The 19,308-nt window shown below is 42.4% G+C and overlaps 1 protein-coding gene across 1 annotated transcript; it reads left to right on the top strand.

Annotated features, from left to right (window-relative positions):
• Positions 1-90: 90 nt before the first annotated feature.
• Positions 91-17,860, top strand: CAVIN4 (caveolae associated protein 4). Its single transcript, XM_083186319.1, has 2 exons — positions 91-495; positions 17,192-17,860. The coding sequence occupies exons 1-2, from the start codon at positions 91-93 to the stop codon at positions 17,858-17,860; spliced, it is 1,074 nt and encodes a 357-aa protein (XP_083042445.1).
• Positions 17,861-19,308: the final 1,448 nt, after the last annotated feature.

Raw genomic sequence — 19,308 nt, 5'->3', positions numbered from 1 at the left:
TCGCTCTAATACCAGCATTGCTCCCTGAGTCCTAAACAGTAACCAGAGGACTCCAGCTTCTGTAGACAAGCTAACGTTTAAGTATCTAAAATGGATCACCTTGAAAAAACTTCAGATCAAGCTAACCTGAATCGATTGTCGGTTGTATCGGAAGATGATGAAGATCATGACTCTGCCTTGACTATCGTTACGGTTCTAGATAAAGTTGCCACCATTGTGGATAGTGTGCAGGCCAGCCAAAAAAGAATTGAGGAACGTCACAGAGAAATGGAGAATGCCATAAAGACTATTCAGATTGACCTCCTAAAACTTGCTCAGGCTCATAGCAATACCAGCTTCACAGTTAATAAACTATTTGAAAAGACTCGTAAAGTAAGCTCCAATGTAAAAGATGTAAGATCTCGAGTAGATAGGCAGAGCGATCAAGTTCAAAAAGTAGAATCCAAACAAGAGGAGATGCTGAGAAAGAACAAGTTCAGAGTCGTCATTTTCCAGGTAAAGGATGTCAGATTTTTTATTTAATGGAAAATATGCCCACTTTGGATCGCTGTTTTCCATAGTAACTTGTACTTGGTTGTCTTCCCACATTATGTCAGCTGCAGAAATGTCTCTAAAGGTTATGGGTTTGGAGTTATGAGTTCTACATGCATTGTTTCTCTTTCTTTATTGTATCCTTATACTTCCATACTGTTCATTCTTTTATTTGTGCAATGTGGGAGTTATTGCCGCTGTGTTACTTTTTTTGCTCTTTTGAGTTTCTGATGTAGGCATCTTTTTTTGCACCACTAATACTTTTTGAGCTCCAAGTGAATTTGTCAAAATAAGTGTGAAATTGCTGAGCAAACATTGTTATTCATCATAATGACCTGTAATGTTTGCCTTATATAGGAAATATAATCTTTTTTGACACAATTTTTTAGTTTGAATTTATATAACAAATGTGAGTGAATGCGGCATTTTTAGCAGATATTTTGCACATTACAGAGATGTTGGCACTCAGAGGGTTAAATTTTTCGCCAAAATATTTGTTGTTTAGGTCAAAAGATTAATAAAAGCTACAAATACGTTTATATTTTATATGGGCTTCATTTTGACTTTACCAAAAATGGTAAACTGTGAAAGATACATGGTATATTACCCATATTTTCTTTCTCATTCTGCAGGAACTTTTGATGCCATTGTTTCTTATATGATTTTGCTATAACACCTAAACATGTTTCACATACTTTTTGATAAATGTAAAAAAGCTTCTAAACATGAAAAAAAGGCGATGTTGCCCATAGCAACTAATCAGATTATGTCTATTATTTTGTAGGATGCAATAGAGAAATGATAGACATAGGCTATTATTCTGGTTCACTTGTAAAGGCAAATTCCTTCTCAAATGGACAAAACCATGTGCACTGCAGGTGGGGCAGATGTAACATGTGCAGAGAGAGTTAGATTTGGGTGGGATTTTACTTCATAGTGAGATCTATATTGCAGTGTAAAAATAAAGCAGTCAGTATTTACTCTGCACAGAAACAAAATAACTCACCTAAATCTAACTATCTCTGCACATGTTACATCTGCCCCACCTGCAGCGCACATGGTTTTGTCCATATGAGAAGGAATTTGCCTTTGCGAGTGGGCCATAATCTGAAACATCACCTATTTCTGTTTTTATAAACTTTACTAAATTGACCCCTTTGACTAGATTGGCTGCATGGAGCTGCGCTGGCTGACTGCACTGTGTGTGGGGCATTGCATCTGATGATACTATACTTAGATGTGGTCATTTCTGCTGTCAGGCAGAGTAGTATACACTGCTGCATAGCCTGCCCCCTGTGTTGCCTATATGAATGGGTGACATGAGGCAGTCAGGGAAGGTACATTCACTGATATCAGGGGAAGGTAGTTTCACTTATTCTTCCACCATACTGCATTTCTCAGATATACTAACAGTGCAGTAGTGCTTCTGTGTTATTCTATAGTTCAAAAGGCTTTAATATAATATTATCAATGTCCTAAATTGTAGTAGAACAAAGAGAACAATAATCTATTTATTTCTCATTTGCTGATTACTGGGGTAAGAAAATGGATTATGTATAGTGCACAACAGTGACATCTCACCAGTCAGTGGTCAGGCTCAGGCTCTCCTGTTCCCAGCATATAAATAGATCTCTGGGGCTGCAGCAGTGATTCTGATTTATTACCTCAGCTGTTAGATAAAACCATCCCATTATGCAGTACCTGTATACAAGAAGGGAGAGAAGCACATGCTAATAATCCAGGCCCTTCCGCTTGCTTCTTCATTGTAGTTAAACTTATTTCACATTTCCAGGGTAAATATAGGCAAACGTATGTGTGTTCCATACAGAAAGAGCATATAAAATACGTGCCAAGATTAGCACCTTTTACCATACAGCTATTGATGAGATGTTATGCTTGAAACTTAAGTATTACTCGCACATGACACCTTAATACCACAGGGGATAGTACGGTGTGTCTGCAGTGTCCGGCATTATGGCCCTTATTCTAGTTGACTCGGACGGATGCGTATTTTCGGATGGCCACCGAGTGTTCTTAGCCCTGCCTACCGTACAGATCGCTCACAACGTCCGAATGCGTTAAGACGTAGAGCAAACGGACCCCGAGTGGATGTTTCATGTGAACAACTCCTCCATCTATGGGAACCTCCCCCATCCTCCGATAGTCGCCGACCATCAAATGATGGACCGAGCGGTCACACAGCTCGAACGCAGGGATATGGGCTGGCAGCTGTCCATCCCCCACACGTGTGTCACAGCCAGATTACCATACGTACAGCCCTTCACGCCCCTCGCCACCCCCTGTTCGGATTGTTCCAACCGATCGATTTCTGTATGGAATTCATGCCGTATTCGGACATGCGCGGCAATCGCACATGCGCATAAACGCCTCTGTACATGCGCAAACACAATACGCCTCTGCACATGCGCAAACACAATACATCGGCCATCCGGCCGAACACGCACCCGTCCGACTCAATCAGAATAAGGGCCTGTGTGTGGAGGAGAGAGCCGCAATTATGTAATTCACCGCAAATTGAGTTACTAGATCAGACACTTCTCTGGGGACGCGAGCTGGCCTGCGAGTCCTCTGGGTAGTCACATGTATTTGTGAGCCAAACTCCTTTTGCCTTGAGTATGGAGAGAAATGCACTGGCAAAACACAATCTTATGGGTGACTATTATTATCAAGCAGTCCAAACCAATAACAGCAGCCACAGATAAGGTTAGAAATATTTCAGCCCACTCCCCGTCAGTAACATGGGATGTTCAGCATTGGCATTTGGTGCATATCTTTGTACGGTACCTTAAACTTAAATATTGCATTTATTGTATTCCATAATGTTTGTAATATGAAAAATTTTGTATGGCATTTCTCAACGGACTGTAACGTCACTATAAATGCTATCTCTAAATATATAGTATTTTCTCACATACCAATGTGGCTACCTGGGAAACAGCCAAAAATGCCTGACAACTCGCTGTGTTAATTATGGCTGGGACTTCAGCTTCCCCAGCAGCACTGTCAGCAAAGGCCTTTTAGGGGAACATGGCACCAGCACAGGCTATTAGGGAGCAGAAGGGCATACCACATCTTTGGGATTTACTGTACTGTATATATTCTCTCTGTTATGCATTTTATTTTATACAATTATATGGGATCTCTGTATATTACAATGGTGGTTTTGCTGACATGTCCTCATTTCAGTATTTCTGTATAAACCCCGGGTGCAGGAGCTGTAACTATACAGCTTACTAAGTAGAAGCAAAGTTATCTCTAATTCATGCTCAAGATCTATCAAATGTATCATACATGAAGTATAATAGACAGAACAAAGAGCGCAAAGGGAGACAAGGACTTTAGCACAGCACTTAGATGTCATTGTCACCATCATGTATTCATTTCATGTTACTGGTCTATATATGAGAAATGAAGGAGGCTTATAGAATGTACAGAAGGAATCCTCCTAACACCCAAAGCAGCTGCCTCAACCTGATCCCAGCCCTAATGTAATAACATAGTAAAGTCCTGTGCGCTCATTTCACTTACCTCCAATTAGCAGTTTTACTTTCTAATGGGATGTAAGTTTTCTTTACATAACACTTTTCCTTGGGGCTTTTGATTATTTATTCTTTAAATTTTGACCTGCAACAAAGATTACTATAATCCTATTTCAATCATTATAAACCAGTTTACACAATGCCACCCACAGTTGTAAGGCTGTATTTGGATGGTACCAGAGCCATATTAACCCCTTCCCGACATTTGACGTACATTTACGTCATGGCCGGGAGGTACTTCCCGACACATGGCATAAATGTACGTCATGAGTTTAAACTGTCACTGCGTCTCGAGACGCAGTGACAGAGGGACGATGTCTGCTGTCCCTGACAGCAGACATGTCCCTGCATGCCCAGGGGGGGCTGCGATGCCGCCCCCCCGTCGGCGATCGCTGTGATTGGCTGTTCAGTGTGAACAGCCATTCACAGCGTTTTCCTGTGTTACCAGCGAATCAGACACTCGGTAACACAGGTGTCAATCACCGCCGGGCGTCAGGGGGCATGAGGGGGTCATCGGTGACGATGACACCTCACCCCACCCTCACCCCACCTGCCCCCAAGGCTGTGATTGGTCCGTGGGACCCACGGACCAATCACAGCCAAGGCGCGACATTTAAACTGACGGTGACTGCGCTGCAGACGCCATTCCGGTCTGGAATAGCGTGCAGAACGGTCACCGTGCCTGCCTGCCGTGAATACCGACCTGATCCTTGCTAATACTTACCTGATCCTTGCAAATACCTTACCTGATCACCTTATCACTGCTTGTAGCGTGCTGGACGCTTCCTGGATCTGACTTCCTGAGACTTCCTGCTGCTGCTGCAGTGTGATAGAGAGATAGAGAGATAGAGAGAGAGATAGAGAGAGATAGAGAGAGATAGAGAGATAGTGACAGAGAGAGCTATATTTTGTGTCTGCTACCCCCCCTTTTTGGGGGTGCAGGGGTTTTCTATATATAAATAACTGTCAGTGCTGCTGCTGCAGTGTCATACAGTGATAGATAGTGATAGATAGTGATAGATAGTGAGAGGTAGAGAGATAGAGAGATTTGTGTCTGCTACCCCCCCTTTTTGGGGGTGCAGGGGTTTTATTTTATATATATAACTGTCAGTGCTGCTGCTGCAGTGTCATAGAGTGATAGATAGTGATAGATAGTGAGAGATAGAGAGAGATAGTGACAGAGAGTGATAGAGAGTGTATATTTTGTGTCTGCTACCCCCCCTTTTTGGGGGTGCAGTTTTTTTTTATACATATAACTGTCAGTGCTGCTGCTGCAGTGTCCTAGAGTGATAGATAGTGAGAGATAGTGAGAGAGAGAGAGATAGAGAGAGATAGTGACAGAGAGTGATAGAGAGTGTATATTTTGTGTCTGCTACCCCCCCTTTTGTGCTGATCAGTATATCTGTGCTGATCAGCAACTTTTTGGGGGCGCAGAGGTTTTTTTTTTATATATATACCTGTCAGTTGCTGCCAGTTGCACTGTCAGTTGCACCAAAGGTTGTGCACCTGCTGTCCCTCACTGGTAATCAGTGTCGCATCACTGATCACCTTTTTTTTTTTTTGTGAGTGCTGTGGGGTCTTTTTTTAATTTTTTTTTTACACACACTGATTTTGTGGGTGTCCTGTGGCCACTGTGCGCCGATCAGTGACGTACATCACTGATCAGCTTTTTCGGCACAGGGTTGATCAATTTTTTTTTTTTTTTGATCAGATTCCTGTTGCCTTTGAGCGCTGTTCAGTGACAGACGTTACTGACCAACATCTGTGCTAAATTTTTGGCGCAGGACCTTTTTTTTTTTTTTTTAACCCCTTCAATTTTTTATTTTTAACCCCTTCATTTTTTTTTTTTTTTTATTGGTATAAAGTATTTTTTTTTTTCTGCACCACATACACACTACACACTACATACCCCCCGGATTGAAATAAAGTTTGTACCCCCCCCTACACTATACACGTGTTGAAACATTTCACTACCAGTAACACAAAAATAAAAATGGCATCCCAAATGTCCTCCCAAATGTCCTCCCAAATGTCCTCCCAGTCATCCAGGAGAATGTATTCAGTGGAGGAGGCATATGCCATGCTTGCCTCTGACTCTGACACAGGCAGTGATGCAAGCGGGGAATTTGAAGGATTCGTCTTAAGCTCCTCTTCCTCCTCTGGTGATGAGGGACCCCCTCAAAGACGCCCCCGTAGATCAGCTGAGATTCCCCCCCCAATAATTGATCTAGTATGGACCCCACCACCAGACAATTTTGAGCCCCAGGTTCCTGAGTTTTTGGCCATGCCAGGAATCCAATTTGATTCCACAGGTCTCAGAGAAATTGACTTTTTCAAATTATTTTTCTCTGATGATTTTATAAATTTAATGGTGGACCAAACTAATTTATATGCCCAGCAGTTTATTGCTCAAAACCCCACGTCATCATTTGCTAGGTGGACCCCTGTAGATGCAGTAGAGATGATGACGTTTTGGGGTCTGGTGTTTCATATGGGCATAGTAAAAAAGCCAGAAATTAGGCAATATTGGAGTACAGATGTTCTGTACAGTACTCCATTTTACCGTATGGCCATGCCCCGGACTCGATTTGAGACAATTCTTAAATTTATACATTACACCGATAATGCACAGTGCCCACCCAGAGATGATCCCACCTTTGACCGGCTATTCAAAGTCAGGCCGGTCATTGATCATTTCAGTGCCAAATTTGAAGAGGTGTACATCCCTGAAAAATTTATTTGTATCGACGAGTCCCTTATACATTTTAAAGGAAGGGTTAAATTCCGCCAGTACCTTCCCAGTAAGAGGGCAAGGTATGGCATAAAAATGTATAAACTGTGTGAAAGCACCTCAGGGTACACCCACAGGTTTAGGGTTTATGAAGGGAAGGATTCAAGAATTCAACCGCCAGAATGCCCCCCCTCCCTCGTAGGTGTTAGTGGGAAAATTGTCTGGGATTTAGTGCACCCCTTCCTGGATAAAGGTTATCACCTCTATGTGGATAACTTTTACACTAGCATCCCCCTGTTTAAGGCCCTTGGTTCAAGAGGTACAGCAGCTTGCGGTACTGTGCGCAAGAACCAAAGAGGCCTCCCAAAAACGCACATTGCCCAAGTAATGAGAAGGGGTGAAAGCAGGGGAATATGCAACGAAAATATGTTGTTGGTCAAATATAAGGACAAGAGGGATGTCCTTATACTGACAACAATTCACGGAGACAGTACCACCTCCGTCCCTGTACGAGGTACCAGTACCCACACCTCAAAACCTAATTGTATCCTGGATTACAATAGGTACATGGGCGGAGTGGATCTTTCAGATCAGGTACTGAAGCCGTACAGTGCCCTGCGGAAAACAAAAATCTGGTACAAGAAGGTGGCCGTGTATATCATCCAGATGGCACTGTATAACGCTTACGTGCTATTCCGTTCTACCGGCCAGAGGGGGACATTTATGCACTTTCAAGAGGAAGTCATAAAGGGCCTAATATTTGGGAACCAGCAGGCAGAGGGCCCCAGTACTTCTAGTACTGGCCCCCGTATTGTACCAGGGCAGCATTTTCCTGATGAAATCCCCTCCACTGGAAAAAAGGGCAGGACACAAAAAAGGTGCAAAGTTTGCTATAAAAAGGGAATAAGAAAGCAAACTATTTTCCAGTGTGACACTTGCCCCGACAAACCCGGCCTATGTATAAAGGAGTGTTTTAAAATATACCACACATCTATGGAATATTAGGTTCATAATTTCACCGTGCTTCGGGGGTCTTGCTAATGCCACATAGCACCCACCATTCATTCCACCAGAATCTGAGCCGCAAAATCCAAAAATCACTCCTTCCCTTCTGAGTCCTGCCATGCACCCAACTGGTATTTTTTGGTCACATGTGAGGCATTGCCGTACTCGGGAGAAATTGGGGCACAGATTTTGGGGTGCTTTGTCTCCTTCATTCCTTGTGAAAATGAAAAATTTTGAGCCAGAACTGCATTTTTGTGTAAAAAAATGTAATTTTTCATGTTCACTGCCCACTTGTATCAAAATTGGTGAAACCCCTGGGGGTTTGAAATGTACACTATACCCCTAGATGAATTCCCTGAGGGGTGTAGTTTGCAAAATGGGGTCACTTGTGGGGGGGTTCCACTGTATTGGTGCTTTGGGGGTCTTGCTAATGCGACATAGCACCCACCATCATTCCACCAGAATTTGTGCTGCAAAATCCAAATATCACTCCTTCCCTTCTGAGTCCTGCCACTTTTTGGTCACACATGAGGCATTGCCGTACTCGGGAGAAATTGAGGCACAGATTTTGGGGTGCTTTGTCTCCTTCATTCCTTCTGAAAATGAAAAATTTTGAGCCAGAACTGCATTTTTGTGTAAAAAAATGTAATTTTTCATTTTCACTGCCCACTTGTATCAAAATTGGTGAAACCCCTGGGGGTTTGAAATGTACACTATACCCCTAGATGAATTCCCTGAGGGGTGTAGTTTGCAAAATGGGGTGACTTGTGGGGGGGTTCCACTGTATTGGTGCAACATAGCACCCACCATTCATTCCACCAGAATCTGTGCTGCAAAATCCAAAAATCACTCCTTCCCTTCTGAGTCCTGCCATGCACCCAACTGGTATTTTTTGGTCACATGTGAGGCATTGCCGTACTCGGGAGAAATTGGGGCACAGATTTTGGGGTGCTTTTTCTCCTTCATACCTTCTGAAAATGAAAAATTTTGAGCCAGAACTGCATTTTTGTGTAAAAAATGTAATTTTTCATTTTCACTGCCCACTTGTATCAAAATTGGTGAAACCCCTGGGGGTTTTAAATGTACACTATACCCCTAGATGAATTCCCTGAGGGGTGTAGTTTGCAAAATGGGGTCACTTGTGGGGGGGTTCCACTGTATTGGTGCTTGGGGGGTCTTGCTAATGCGACATAGCACCCACCAAAATTCCACCAGAATCTGAGCTGCAAAATCCAAAAATCACTCCTTCCCTTTTGAGTCCTGCCATGCACCCAACTGGTATTTTTTGGTCACATGTGAGGCATTGCCGTACTCGGGAGAAATTGGGGCACAGATTTTGGGGTGCTTTTTCTCCTTCATACCTTCTGAAAATGAAAAATTTTGAGCCAGAACTGCATTTTTGTGTAAAAAATGTAATTTTTCATGTTCACTGCCCACTTGTATCAAAATTGGTGAAACCCCTGGGGGTTTGAAATGTACACTATACCCCTAGATGAATTCCCTGAGGGGTGTAGTTTGCAAAATGGGGTCACTTGTGGGGGGGTTCCACTGTATTGGTGCTTGGGGGGTCTTGCTAATGCGACATAGCACCCACCAAAATTCCACCAGAATCTGAGCTGCAAAATCCAAAAATCACTCCTTCCCTTCTGAGTCCTGCCATGCACCCAACTGGTATTTTTTGGTCACATGTGAGGCATTTCCGTACTCGGGAGAAATTGGGGCACATATTTTGGGGTGCTTTTTCTCCTTCATACCTTCTGAAAATGAAAAATTTTGAGCCAGAACTGCATTTTTGTGTAAAAAAATGTAATTTTTCATTTTCACTGCCCACTTGTATCAAAATTGGTGAAACCCCTGGGGGTTTGAAATGTACACTATACCCCTAGATGAATTCCCTGAGGGGTGTACTTTGCAAAATGGGGTGACTTGTGGGGGGGTTCCACTGTATTGGTGCAACATAGCACCCACCATTCATTCCACCAGAATCTGTGCTGCAAAATCCAAAAATCACTCCTTCCCTTCTGAGTCCTGCCATGCACCCAACTGGTATTTTTTGGTCACATGTGAGGCATTGCCGTACTCGGGAGAAATTGGGGCACAGATTTTAGGGTGCTTTTTCTCCTTCATACCTTCTGAAAATGAAAAATTTTGAGCCAGAACTGCATTTTTGTGTAAAAAAATGTAATTTTTCATTTTCACTGCCCACTTGTATCAAAATTGGTGAAACCCCTGGGGGTTTGAAATGTACACTATACCCCTAGATGAATTCCCTGAGGGGTGTAGTTTTCAAAATGGGGTGACTTGTGGGGGGGTTCCACTGTATTGGTGCTTGGGGGGTCTTGCTAATGCGACATAGCACCCACCAAAATTCCACCAGAATCTGAGCTGCAAAATCCAAAAATCACTCCTTCCGTTCTGAGTCCTGCCATGCACCCAACTGGTATTTTTTGGTCACATGTGAGGCATTGCCGTACTCGGGAGAAATTGGGGCACAGATTTTGGGGTGCTTTTTCTCCTTCATACCTTCTGAAAATGAAAAATTTCGAGCCAGAACTGCATTTTTGTGTAAAAAATGTAATTTTTCATTTTCACTGCCCACTTGTATCAAAATTGGTGAAACCCCTGGGGGTTTGAAATGTACACTATACCCCTAGATGAATTCCCTGAGGGGTGTAGTTTTCAAAATGGGGTGACTTGTGGGGGGGTTCCACTGTATTGGTGCTTGGGGGGTCTTGCTAATGCGACATAGCACCCACCAAAATTCCACCAGAATCTGAGCCGCAAAATCCAAAAATCACTCCTTCCGTTCTGAGTCCTGCCATGCACCCAACTGGTATTTTTTGGTCACATGTGAGGCATTTCCGTACTCGGGAGAAATTGGGGCACATATTTTGGGGTGCTTTTTCTCCTTCATACCTTCTGAAAATGAAAAATTTTGAGCCAGAACTGCATTTTTGTGTAAAAAAATGTAATTTTTCATTTTCACTGCCCACTTGTATCAAAATTGGTGAAACCCCTGGGGGTTTGAAATGTACACTATACCCCTAGATGAATTCCCTGAGGGGTGTACTTTGCAAAATGGGGTGACTTGTGGGGGGGTTCCACTGTATTGGTGCAACATAGCACCCACCATTCATTCCACCAGAATCTGTGCTGCAAAATCCAAAAATCACTCCTTCCCTTCTGAGTCCTGCCATGCACCCAACTGGTATTTTTTGGTCACATGTGAGGCATTGCCGTACTCGGGAGAAATTGGGGCACAGATTTTGGGGTGCTTTTTCTCCTTCATACCTTCTGAAAATGAAAAATTTTGAGCCAGAACTGCATTTTTGTGTAAAAAAATGTAATTTTTCATTTTCACTGCCCACTTGTATCAAAATTGGTGAAACCCCTGGGGGTTTGAAATGTACACTATACCCCTAGATGAATTCCCTGAGGGGTGTACTTTGCAAAATGGGGTGACTTGTGGGGGGGTTCCACTGTATTGGTGCTTGGGGGGTCTTGCTAATGCGACATAGCACCCACCAAAATTCCACCAGAATCTGAGCTGCAAAATCCAAAAATCACTCCTTCCCTTCTGAGTCCTGCCATGCACCCAACTGGTATTTTTTGGTCACATGTGAGGCATTGCCGTACTCGGGAGAAATTGGGGCACAGATTTTGGGGTGCTTTGTCTCCTTCATACCTTCTGAAAATGACAAATTTGGAGCCAGAACTGCATTTTTGTGTAAAAAAAATAATTTTTCATTTTCACTGCCCAGTTGTACCACAATTGGTGAAACCCCTGGGGGTTTGAAATGTACACTATACCCCTAGATGAATTCCCTGAGGGGTGTAGTTTGCAAAATGGGGTCACTTGTGGGGGGGTTCCTAACTTTTAGCATCTTATGGTGCCTTGAAACCTACATGGTGCCTAAAAAATAATCTCATAAAAAGGAGGCTCCAAAATCAAGTAGGTGCTCCTTCTATTATGAAGCCTGTGGTTTGGTCACCGTGCACACTAGGGCCACATATAGGATATTTATGAAAACAAAAGAATTGGGGGAATCAATTTTTAGTCACATTTCTCTAGTAAAATGTACTGTGTTCCTTATAAAAATGTATTAAAATTGCAAATCTGCAAAAAAAAAGAAATTTTGAAATTTCACCTACACTTTGTTTTAATTCCTGTGAAACACCTAAAGGGTTAACAAACTTCCAAAATGCTGTTTTGAATACTGTGAGGGGTGCAGTTTTTGAAATGGCATCATTTATGGGGGTGTCTCACATACAAGTCCCTCAAAGTCACATCAGAACTGAACTGGTCCCTAAAAAAATCAGTGTTTGAAATTTTCTTGAAAATTTGAGAATTTGCTATTCATATTGTAAGCCTCATAGTGTCCCAAAAAATTAAAAGGAAGTTGAAATAATGATGTCAACATAAAGTAGACATATGGTCTATGTTAGTTATTCACTATTTTGAGTGGTAAGATTATTTGTCTCACAAGCAGAAAATTTAACATTTTGCAAATCGCTAAATTTTCCATTTTTTCACGATATTTTGGTATTTTTCACAAAAAAACACAGACTGTATCGACCCAAATTTACCACTAATTTGAAGTACAATGTGTCACGAAAAAACAATCTCAAAACCACTGGGATAAGTAAAAGCAAAAAAAAGTTATCCCCACTTAAGTGAGACATGTCAGATTTGAAAAAAAGGGCTCTGTCAGGAACGCAAAAACTGGCTCTGTCAGGAAGGGGTTAACAAAGGGGCAAATGGGACTAGAACTCAGGCCTACATCTAAAAATAGGGCCAGCATCATGACAGCATGAAACCAGTAGGTCACATGGCCGACTGCCTGCTTCTCAAGCTGGGTTGCCATTGAGGCCAGTACAGCTTGACAGACTTTGCATGGGACAGCTGAGGAATAAAATGAAGGCCTGATTTATTCCATGCTTGTTAGCTATCACCTGTCTTGATGTACTGTGGGGTAAGGTTCTTAAGGTAACTGCCAGATGCCAGGTAACTTGGCTGTACCAATGCAACTTACTGATGAAACTATATATATATATATATATATATATATATATATATATAGCATCTTAACCGAAGGTGGACATGCATTCGGTTGACCTCTGATAGTCAACGTGATAGTCAACATGGCCTTAGGTCGACCTGAAAAGGTCAACATGGGCTTAGGTCAACAGGGTCATTAGGTTGACACAAGCATTAGGTCGACATGTGGAAGGTCGACAGTCAAAATGTCGGCATGGGTTTTCATGTTTTTGTTTTGAGCCGCCATGTGCTGACAGGCGGTGTTTCATGCCTTACCAAACACTAGGGCGTGGAGGGAGGATAGAATAGTGTGCTGAGCGTAGCGCGGCACCGTGCCTGACACGCGGCAAGCGCAGTGAGCCATACGAGAGGACGTAATGCACAGATATGGTGTGGACATTCAGGATTAGAAAAAGTGAAAAACACATGTCGACCTTTTGACTGTTGACCTTCCCCATGTCGACCTAATGACCCTGTCGACACAATGACCCTGCCCTTATCAACCTTTTCAGGTGTCGACATAAGGCCATGTCGACTTGACTCAATGCATGTCAACCTTCCTGTAGTGGACCCTATGAACCATACCCCCTTAACCCTACTCTTTTCAGCTCACTGTGAGATTACTCCACCATCAGGGTATATCTTATAGAGTTGCCAATTTATATCACAAGAAAAATAATTAGGTAAGTAGAAAATAGGCTTATACCATTTCCTTAGCTTCCTATCTCATCCTTTATCTCCCATTATTTTCGGTGAAAAAAAAATCCCCAATAGTGTAATACAGTGAGTATGGATAATTTATTACATAGAAAAATCATGAAACTCAGTAATAAGTAATGGACACATACAATAAAGTATATTAAAAGTTCTTATAGGACATCTGAACCAATTTAATGGGATGTTCTACCCGCTGAATATCTGGGAGAAAAAAAGGACATATGAGGAGGGAGGAAAGGAACTGCTATAGCCCAGAATGACCCTTTTATATAGTCCCCCTCTACTTACAATCACTGCCACAAAGATGAACACAAATTATGGAGACACACCAACTTACCAGACATGGGGACAGATCTCATATACATTTGAAGTGACTTGCTTGATTGGACTATTACAAGACAGTTACAATTACGTATCTACATCTGCAGTGAGCTCATACATCAGATTTATTTGTAATTCGCTCACCATCTAATATTTTTTACAATGTTTGCTGTCTTTGCATAACTCAGGACCTACTCAGTCTGTGCGATTGAATCAGGCTGGTCAAAGCCCAAGCTGACGTCATAAGCCCTCCCTGAAAATGCCTGGGCCCACCTGGGTTTCCCTGACACTCCCAGGAAATGGCCCGTTACCACCCCCAAGCCGGCTTCCTGTCAGTCAACCTGTGAACAGCTTGTGTTCATAAAAGGCACTGAAACTGAAAAACGGCCTCACTCAGCAGTTCTCTGATCCATATGCATGTATAGTCACAATCAATAATCGTCCACCTTGCCAAATCGCATGGCATGCAATCAGGTCTGAACAACCCCCAATATTGGGCACAGAGAAGGCATAAATTATCCCAGGCATAATATTGCAAAGTTAAGAATTTCTTTGAAAAGGGCTGAACATTGCTTTCTTTGTGTAAACAATTTTTAGTTTTTCGAACTGAACAAAGAGAGGAAATATGACACTGCATCAAAATACTTAATGAACAGTATTACCACTGCTGGTACATAATAAGAGAGTACATGATATACTGTAATACAAGACAAATATAATAACGTGATAACCGGATGAGCAAAAGGGATGTAAGTAAATGAGGAAAGTGGAAACAGAGGGATGATAAAGATGGGTGGGTGGTAGGAAGGGGAAGGTGTGAGGGAGGGAAGGAGTAGAAGCTGGTCAATAAGAGTAGGAGGGGCTTAACAATATCAGTCCTATCAAAGCAGAGGTACTGGTTATCATAGAATAGAGGTTATAGGGGAGAGATAAGCAGTTCTTCCAAAGAGTTACCAACACATGTTGTAGGAAGAAAGAAGTAAATCAGAGTGGGAAACGAAGCAGTATGTGATCACAAATTACACCTATTTGCGGTAGTAAGGGGTTGCAGGATATCAGAAACAGTGTCAGGGGGAAGCGTGTTTGAAACCAGCTGGTCTGTTTGATTGCATCAAAGTACATCTATCGAAGAACAATGGCCCTTATTCTGGTTGGTGCGGATATTTCCGCGTGCATTCGTTCCGCCGATGTTTTGTGTCTGCGCATGTGCAGAGGCATATCTGCGCATGTGCAAAAGGGACATACGTCCAAATTCCGCATGAATTGTTTACACTACGAACAGGGGGAGGAGAGGGGCGTGAAGGGCTGTTTGGCCTCATTAACATATGCATAGGCCCCGCGTTTCATGGGCGTTCCCATGAAAACACTGGGCGTACGTATGGTAATGCGGCCGTGACGCACGTGTAGGGGGCGGACATATGACATTGCCGGATGTCACCTGCCCGCCCAGATCCCTGCTTTTGCATGGAGAAATGCCCGTGTGGTCTGAGCTCGCGGGAGCTGCCTGACCACTCGGTCCTGCATTCGATGGTATGCGACCATCGAATGATGGGGGAGGTTCCCAGAGATGGAGGAGGTGTATTCATGAGAAATCCACTCGTGCTCTGTGCGGTCAGCGGCTTACCGCATTCGGACGGAGTGAGCGATCCATACGGAAGGCGGGGTTTAGGACGCACGGTCCTGGCCGCATATTCGGCTCCGGCCGCACTGACCAGAATAAGGCCCAATATTTGGAGTAGTTTTTTGCTTAACTTTGTTTAAGGAGGGAGAAGATTTTTGGGGTCCAATGGATTAATATAACCTTCTTAGCAACAGTAATAATACTTGCTAGTAGGGGGATAGGCAGGAGGTGGGAGAGGGTAAGGTTCCAATGATCAAAATGAAGAAAAATACATATAGTTAAATCTGGTGACATGCAAGTTCCAAGTAAAGTAGTAATGAAAGCAAAAACTTTATACCAGAAATGTTTAATAATATTACATTCCCATATGCAAAGCATAAATTAAGCAGAGAAGTGGTGACATTTCTGACAAGCTCCCGTTTCCTCGGCAACCAAGTGTTTCCGTTGGGCCTATGTAGAAAACGGAAGTGAACCTCCTGCATGTATGAGGACTGTTAGTACTGAAAAGTTGATTCTAAGTGTTTATGTAGCAATTCAGATGAGGATGTATTCGGTACAACTGGGGACCAGGGGGATAAGGTTGCAGGCCAGAGTTTGTCAAAATTGAGTGAGATGAGAATACATTTTTTTTTGAAGGATAGTGGATGATTAGAGATTTCAAGAGGGACTTAATAAATAAAAGCTTAGAAAAATGATGATCACATTTGTGAACTATAATTTATGTTAGTAATTTTAAGATGGTCTTAAATTGTAACATAAGAGAAATATTTTTGGGGGTATTTTATTACGTACTGGATTTTTAAGTAAAAAAATAGGCACGTTAAGATGTTTTTAGGTCCAATTTAAATTTGACCTATTAAATTAAAGCACCGATTTTTTGACTATCTACTAATTGTGGCACAGTCAAAAAGCACATGAATAACTCGCCAAACCACGGGTTACCAAAAACATAAGCAATTGAATAGGAAAATCCTTTTTTGGGGGGCTAACCGCCTTAATTGAATATCCTCCAATATATATACATAATTCGCTCTACTCTAAAAAAAAATGTATCTAGTTTATAGCACATGTATATAAATTTCATAGATACAGGTTGAGTATCTCTTATCCAAAATGCTCGGGACCAGGAGCATTTTGTATAAGGGATTATTCTGGATTTTGAAATATTTTTATTATACCTGGTTCAGCATCCCCCAACATCCATTTATTGAGCATTCCCAGATCCATGACATAACCTGCACATCTGCACAATGCTTTATTGGGACCGGGAATGCTCCGGAAATGGACGAGGGATGCCTCTGAACCAGGTGAGTGGGGAGAGAGGGTGAGTGGGGGCGGCAAGGGAGCAAGTTTTGAAAGCCAGCAAATTATGGGCTGCAGGCATTTAAAAAAAAAATGACATTCTGAAAACCTAAGGTTTTCGAAATATTTCAGATAATGGATATCCGGATAAGGGAAACGCAACCTGTATATGAATGAGAGAGATAGCGAGCAAGAGTGAGCAGCACCTAAATATTTATTTATAGAATTTACAAATGTTTTTCTTTGCAAATGTTGGGGGTACAGACAACACATATGGGCTGCCAGAGGGTACCTAGGTGGTGATTGAGAGCCTCTGACCTAGGCAACTGATTTTTTGTCATATAAATATTTTCATTTCTTTGCAGGAGGATATCGAGTGTCCAACAAAACTGTCTGTTGCTAAAGAATCCACGCTGGATGGACTCTTGAGAGACAAGCTACACCCACCAAATGACCTCTCTTCGGATGAAGAGTATGAAGTGCAAGAGTCCCGGACTTCACGTCTTAAGAAATCTGGCATGCAGAGAATTGATAATATCAAGAAAGCATTTTCCAAAGAAAGCATGCAGAAAACAAAGCAAAACTTCGGAAAGAAAGTAAATAGGATCCGCACAAGGATAGTAACTCCAGAAAGAAGAGAGAGAATTAGACAGTCCAGCGAGAGGCTAAAACAATCTGGAGAAAGATTTAAACAATCCATTGCAAAAGCAGCACCCAAGAAGGAAGCATTTAAAATAAACATGAAGAAGAAGGGGAAACAGCGAACCACAGCAGAAGGCCAAGAGGGTGAAGAGGGAGATGAGGTAGATTCAGTCTCTGAGAGTGACTTAGTGCAACCTGTCTCGGAGGTCACGTACACTGAAGTGGTCACTGTAAAGAAGAAGAAGAACAACAAGAAGAATGAGGAAAAAGCTGAGCTTTTGCCAGCCCAGGATGAGGAGAAACCCAGCCCTGTCTCTGAAAAGTCCCTGTTGAAACTTGAGACAAAACTAGATGCAGATGAGACCCCACTCGTAGATATTAAGCTGTCATAATAAAGAAACGTAAAAAAGAAGAGGGTCCAGGATGTACTTATAACACGCTACACTAAGCCTGTGTGTAAGTTATGTCCCATAAATATAAGGACTACCCAACCTATTACATTTTGGATGTTATTACAACGTATTACATTTTGGACATAGGGTTTTGAACATCTCACTTTGCTGATAGTTATATTGAATGCTTGAACAAGAAAGAAGAACATAATCTGTTGAAGTTGTGAATTTGGCTATGTAAAGTTCATATACGCATGTTTAATTCACGTAACCCAATCAATAAAAATGTTCAACGGCTAAATACATAACAAAATATATGTTATGTGACGTGAACCTGACTGAATAATCACACTGTAGATGGATGAATAAGATTAGCCAGTATAAGCAAAATACCAGCTGTAATAAAGGTGCATTGCATGTAGTACACTAATACCAGCTGTAAAAAAGATGAAATTGCATGTAGTACAGTAATACCAGCTGTAATAAAGGTGAATTGCATGTAGTAAAGTAATACCAGCTGAAATAAAGATGTAATAGCATGTAATACAGTAATACCAGCTGTAATAAAGGTGTAATAGCATGTAGTACAGTCAGTGGCGTAACTATAGCTCCGCAGCCCCCGCGGTGGCGGGGGGGCGCAGAGAAATTGGGGGCGCCGCCGGGGGGGCTGCGGGGCTATAGTTACCTGCGGTCTGCGTCTCTCCCGGCTCTCTGTCGGGACCTTCCTGACGTCGCGGTCCCGGCCGGCTCCTGCTGCAATGAAAACTGACAATTAGAAAATGGCTGCCCCCATACTGCAGACAGTTTTCTGTCTGCAGTATGGGGGCAGCCATTTTCTAATTGTCAGTTTTCATTGCAGCAGGAGCCGGCCGGGACCGTGACGTCAGGAAGGTCCCGACAGAGAGCCGGGCGAGACGCAGACCGCAGGTAAGAAGAGAAGGGGGGGCAGGTTAGGTGGGGGGCGCCGAATAAAGGTGCGGCGGGGGGGCGATAAATAGTTAGTTACGCCCCTGAGTACAGTAATACCAGCTGTAATAAAGGTGTAATAGGCTAGCATGTAGTACAGTAATACCAGCTGTAATAAAGGTGCACTAGCATGTAGCACAGTAATAACCGCTGTTAGCATACCTGAATGATTGACCCTCTTGCTTACTAAGACGGCAGACACTGATCGATGCGCATTGAGTAATGGACTCCAGAATGGGACTAAAACCTTCCTCCATGGCACACAGTAAAGAGAGTTTTTAAACAAGAAATATTTTTTTCACTGTTTGATAAATAATTGTGGTTATGTTTTAATACAATAAAGTGTAAGTACTATTTGAAACACTAGTTTCAGAAATGTCAATAAGACTGTTGTGATGAGAGAGAGAAAAATCCTTTTAGAACTTTTATTCATAACAAAGGTACTTATATGTTAGTTGGGCGCCCACTATAGTAAGTATGTT

The sequence above is a fragment of the Crinia signifera genome, chromosome 5 (assembly GCF_055691185.1).
Source record: "Crinia signifera chromosome 5, ASM5569118v1, whole genome shotgun sequence".
Taxonomy (NCBI): Eukaryota; Metazoa; Chordata; class Amphibia; order Anura; family Myobatrachidae; genus Crinia; species Crinia signifera.
The sequence above is the reverse complement of the archived record's forward strand: the minus strand, read 5'-3'. Positions and strand labels throughout refer to the sequence as shown.

Bases quoted from the DNA above. Each gene is read 5' to 3' on its own strand.
- CAVIN4 (XM_083186319.1), top strand. From the start codon at position 91: ATGGATCACCTTGAAAAAACTTCAGATCAAGCTAACCTGAATCGATTG. The intron at 496-17,191 runs GTAAAGGATGTC...ATTTCTTTGCAG, and splicing joins TCAGAGTCGTCATTTTCCAG to GAGGATATCGAGTGTCCAAC.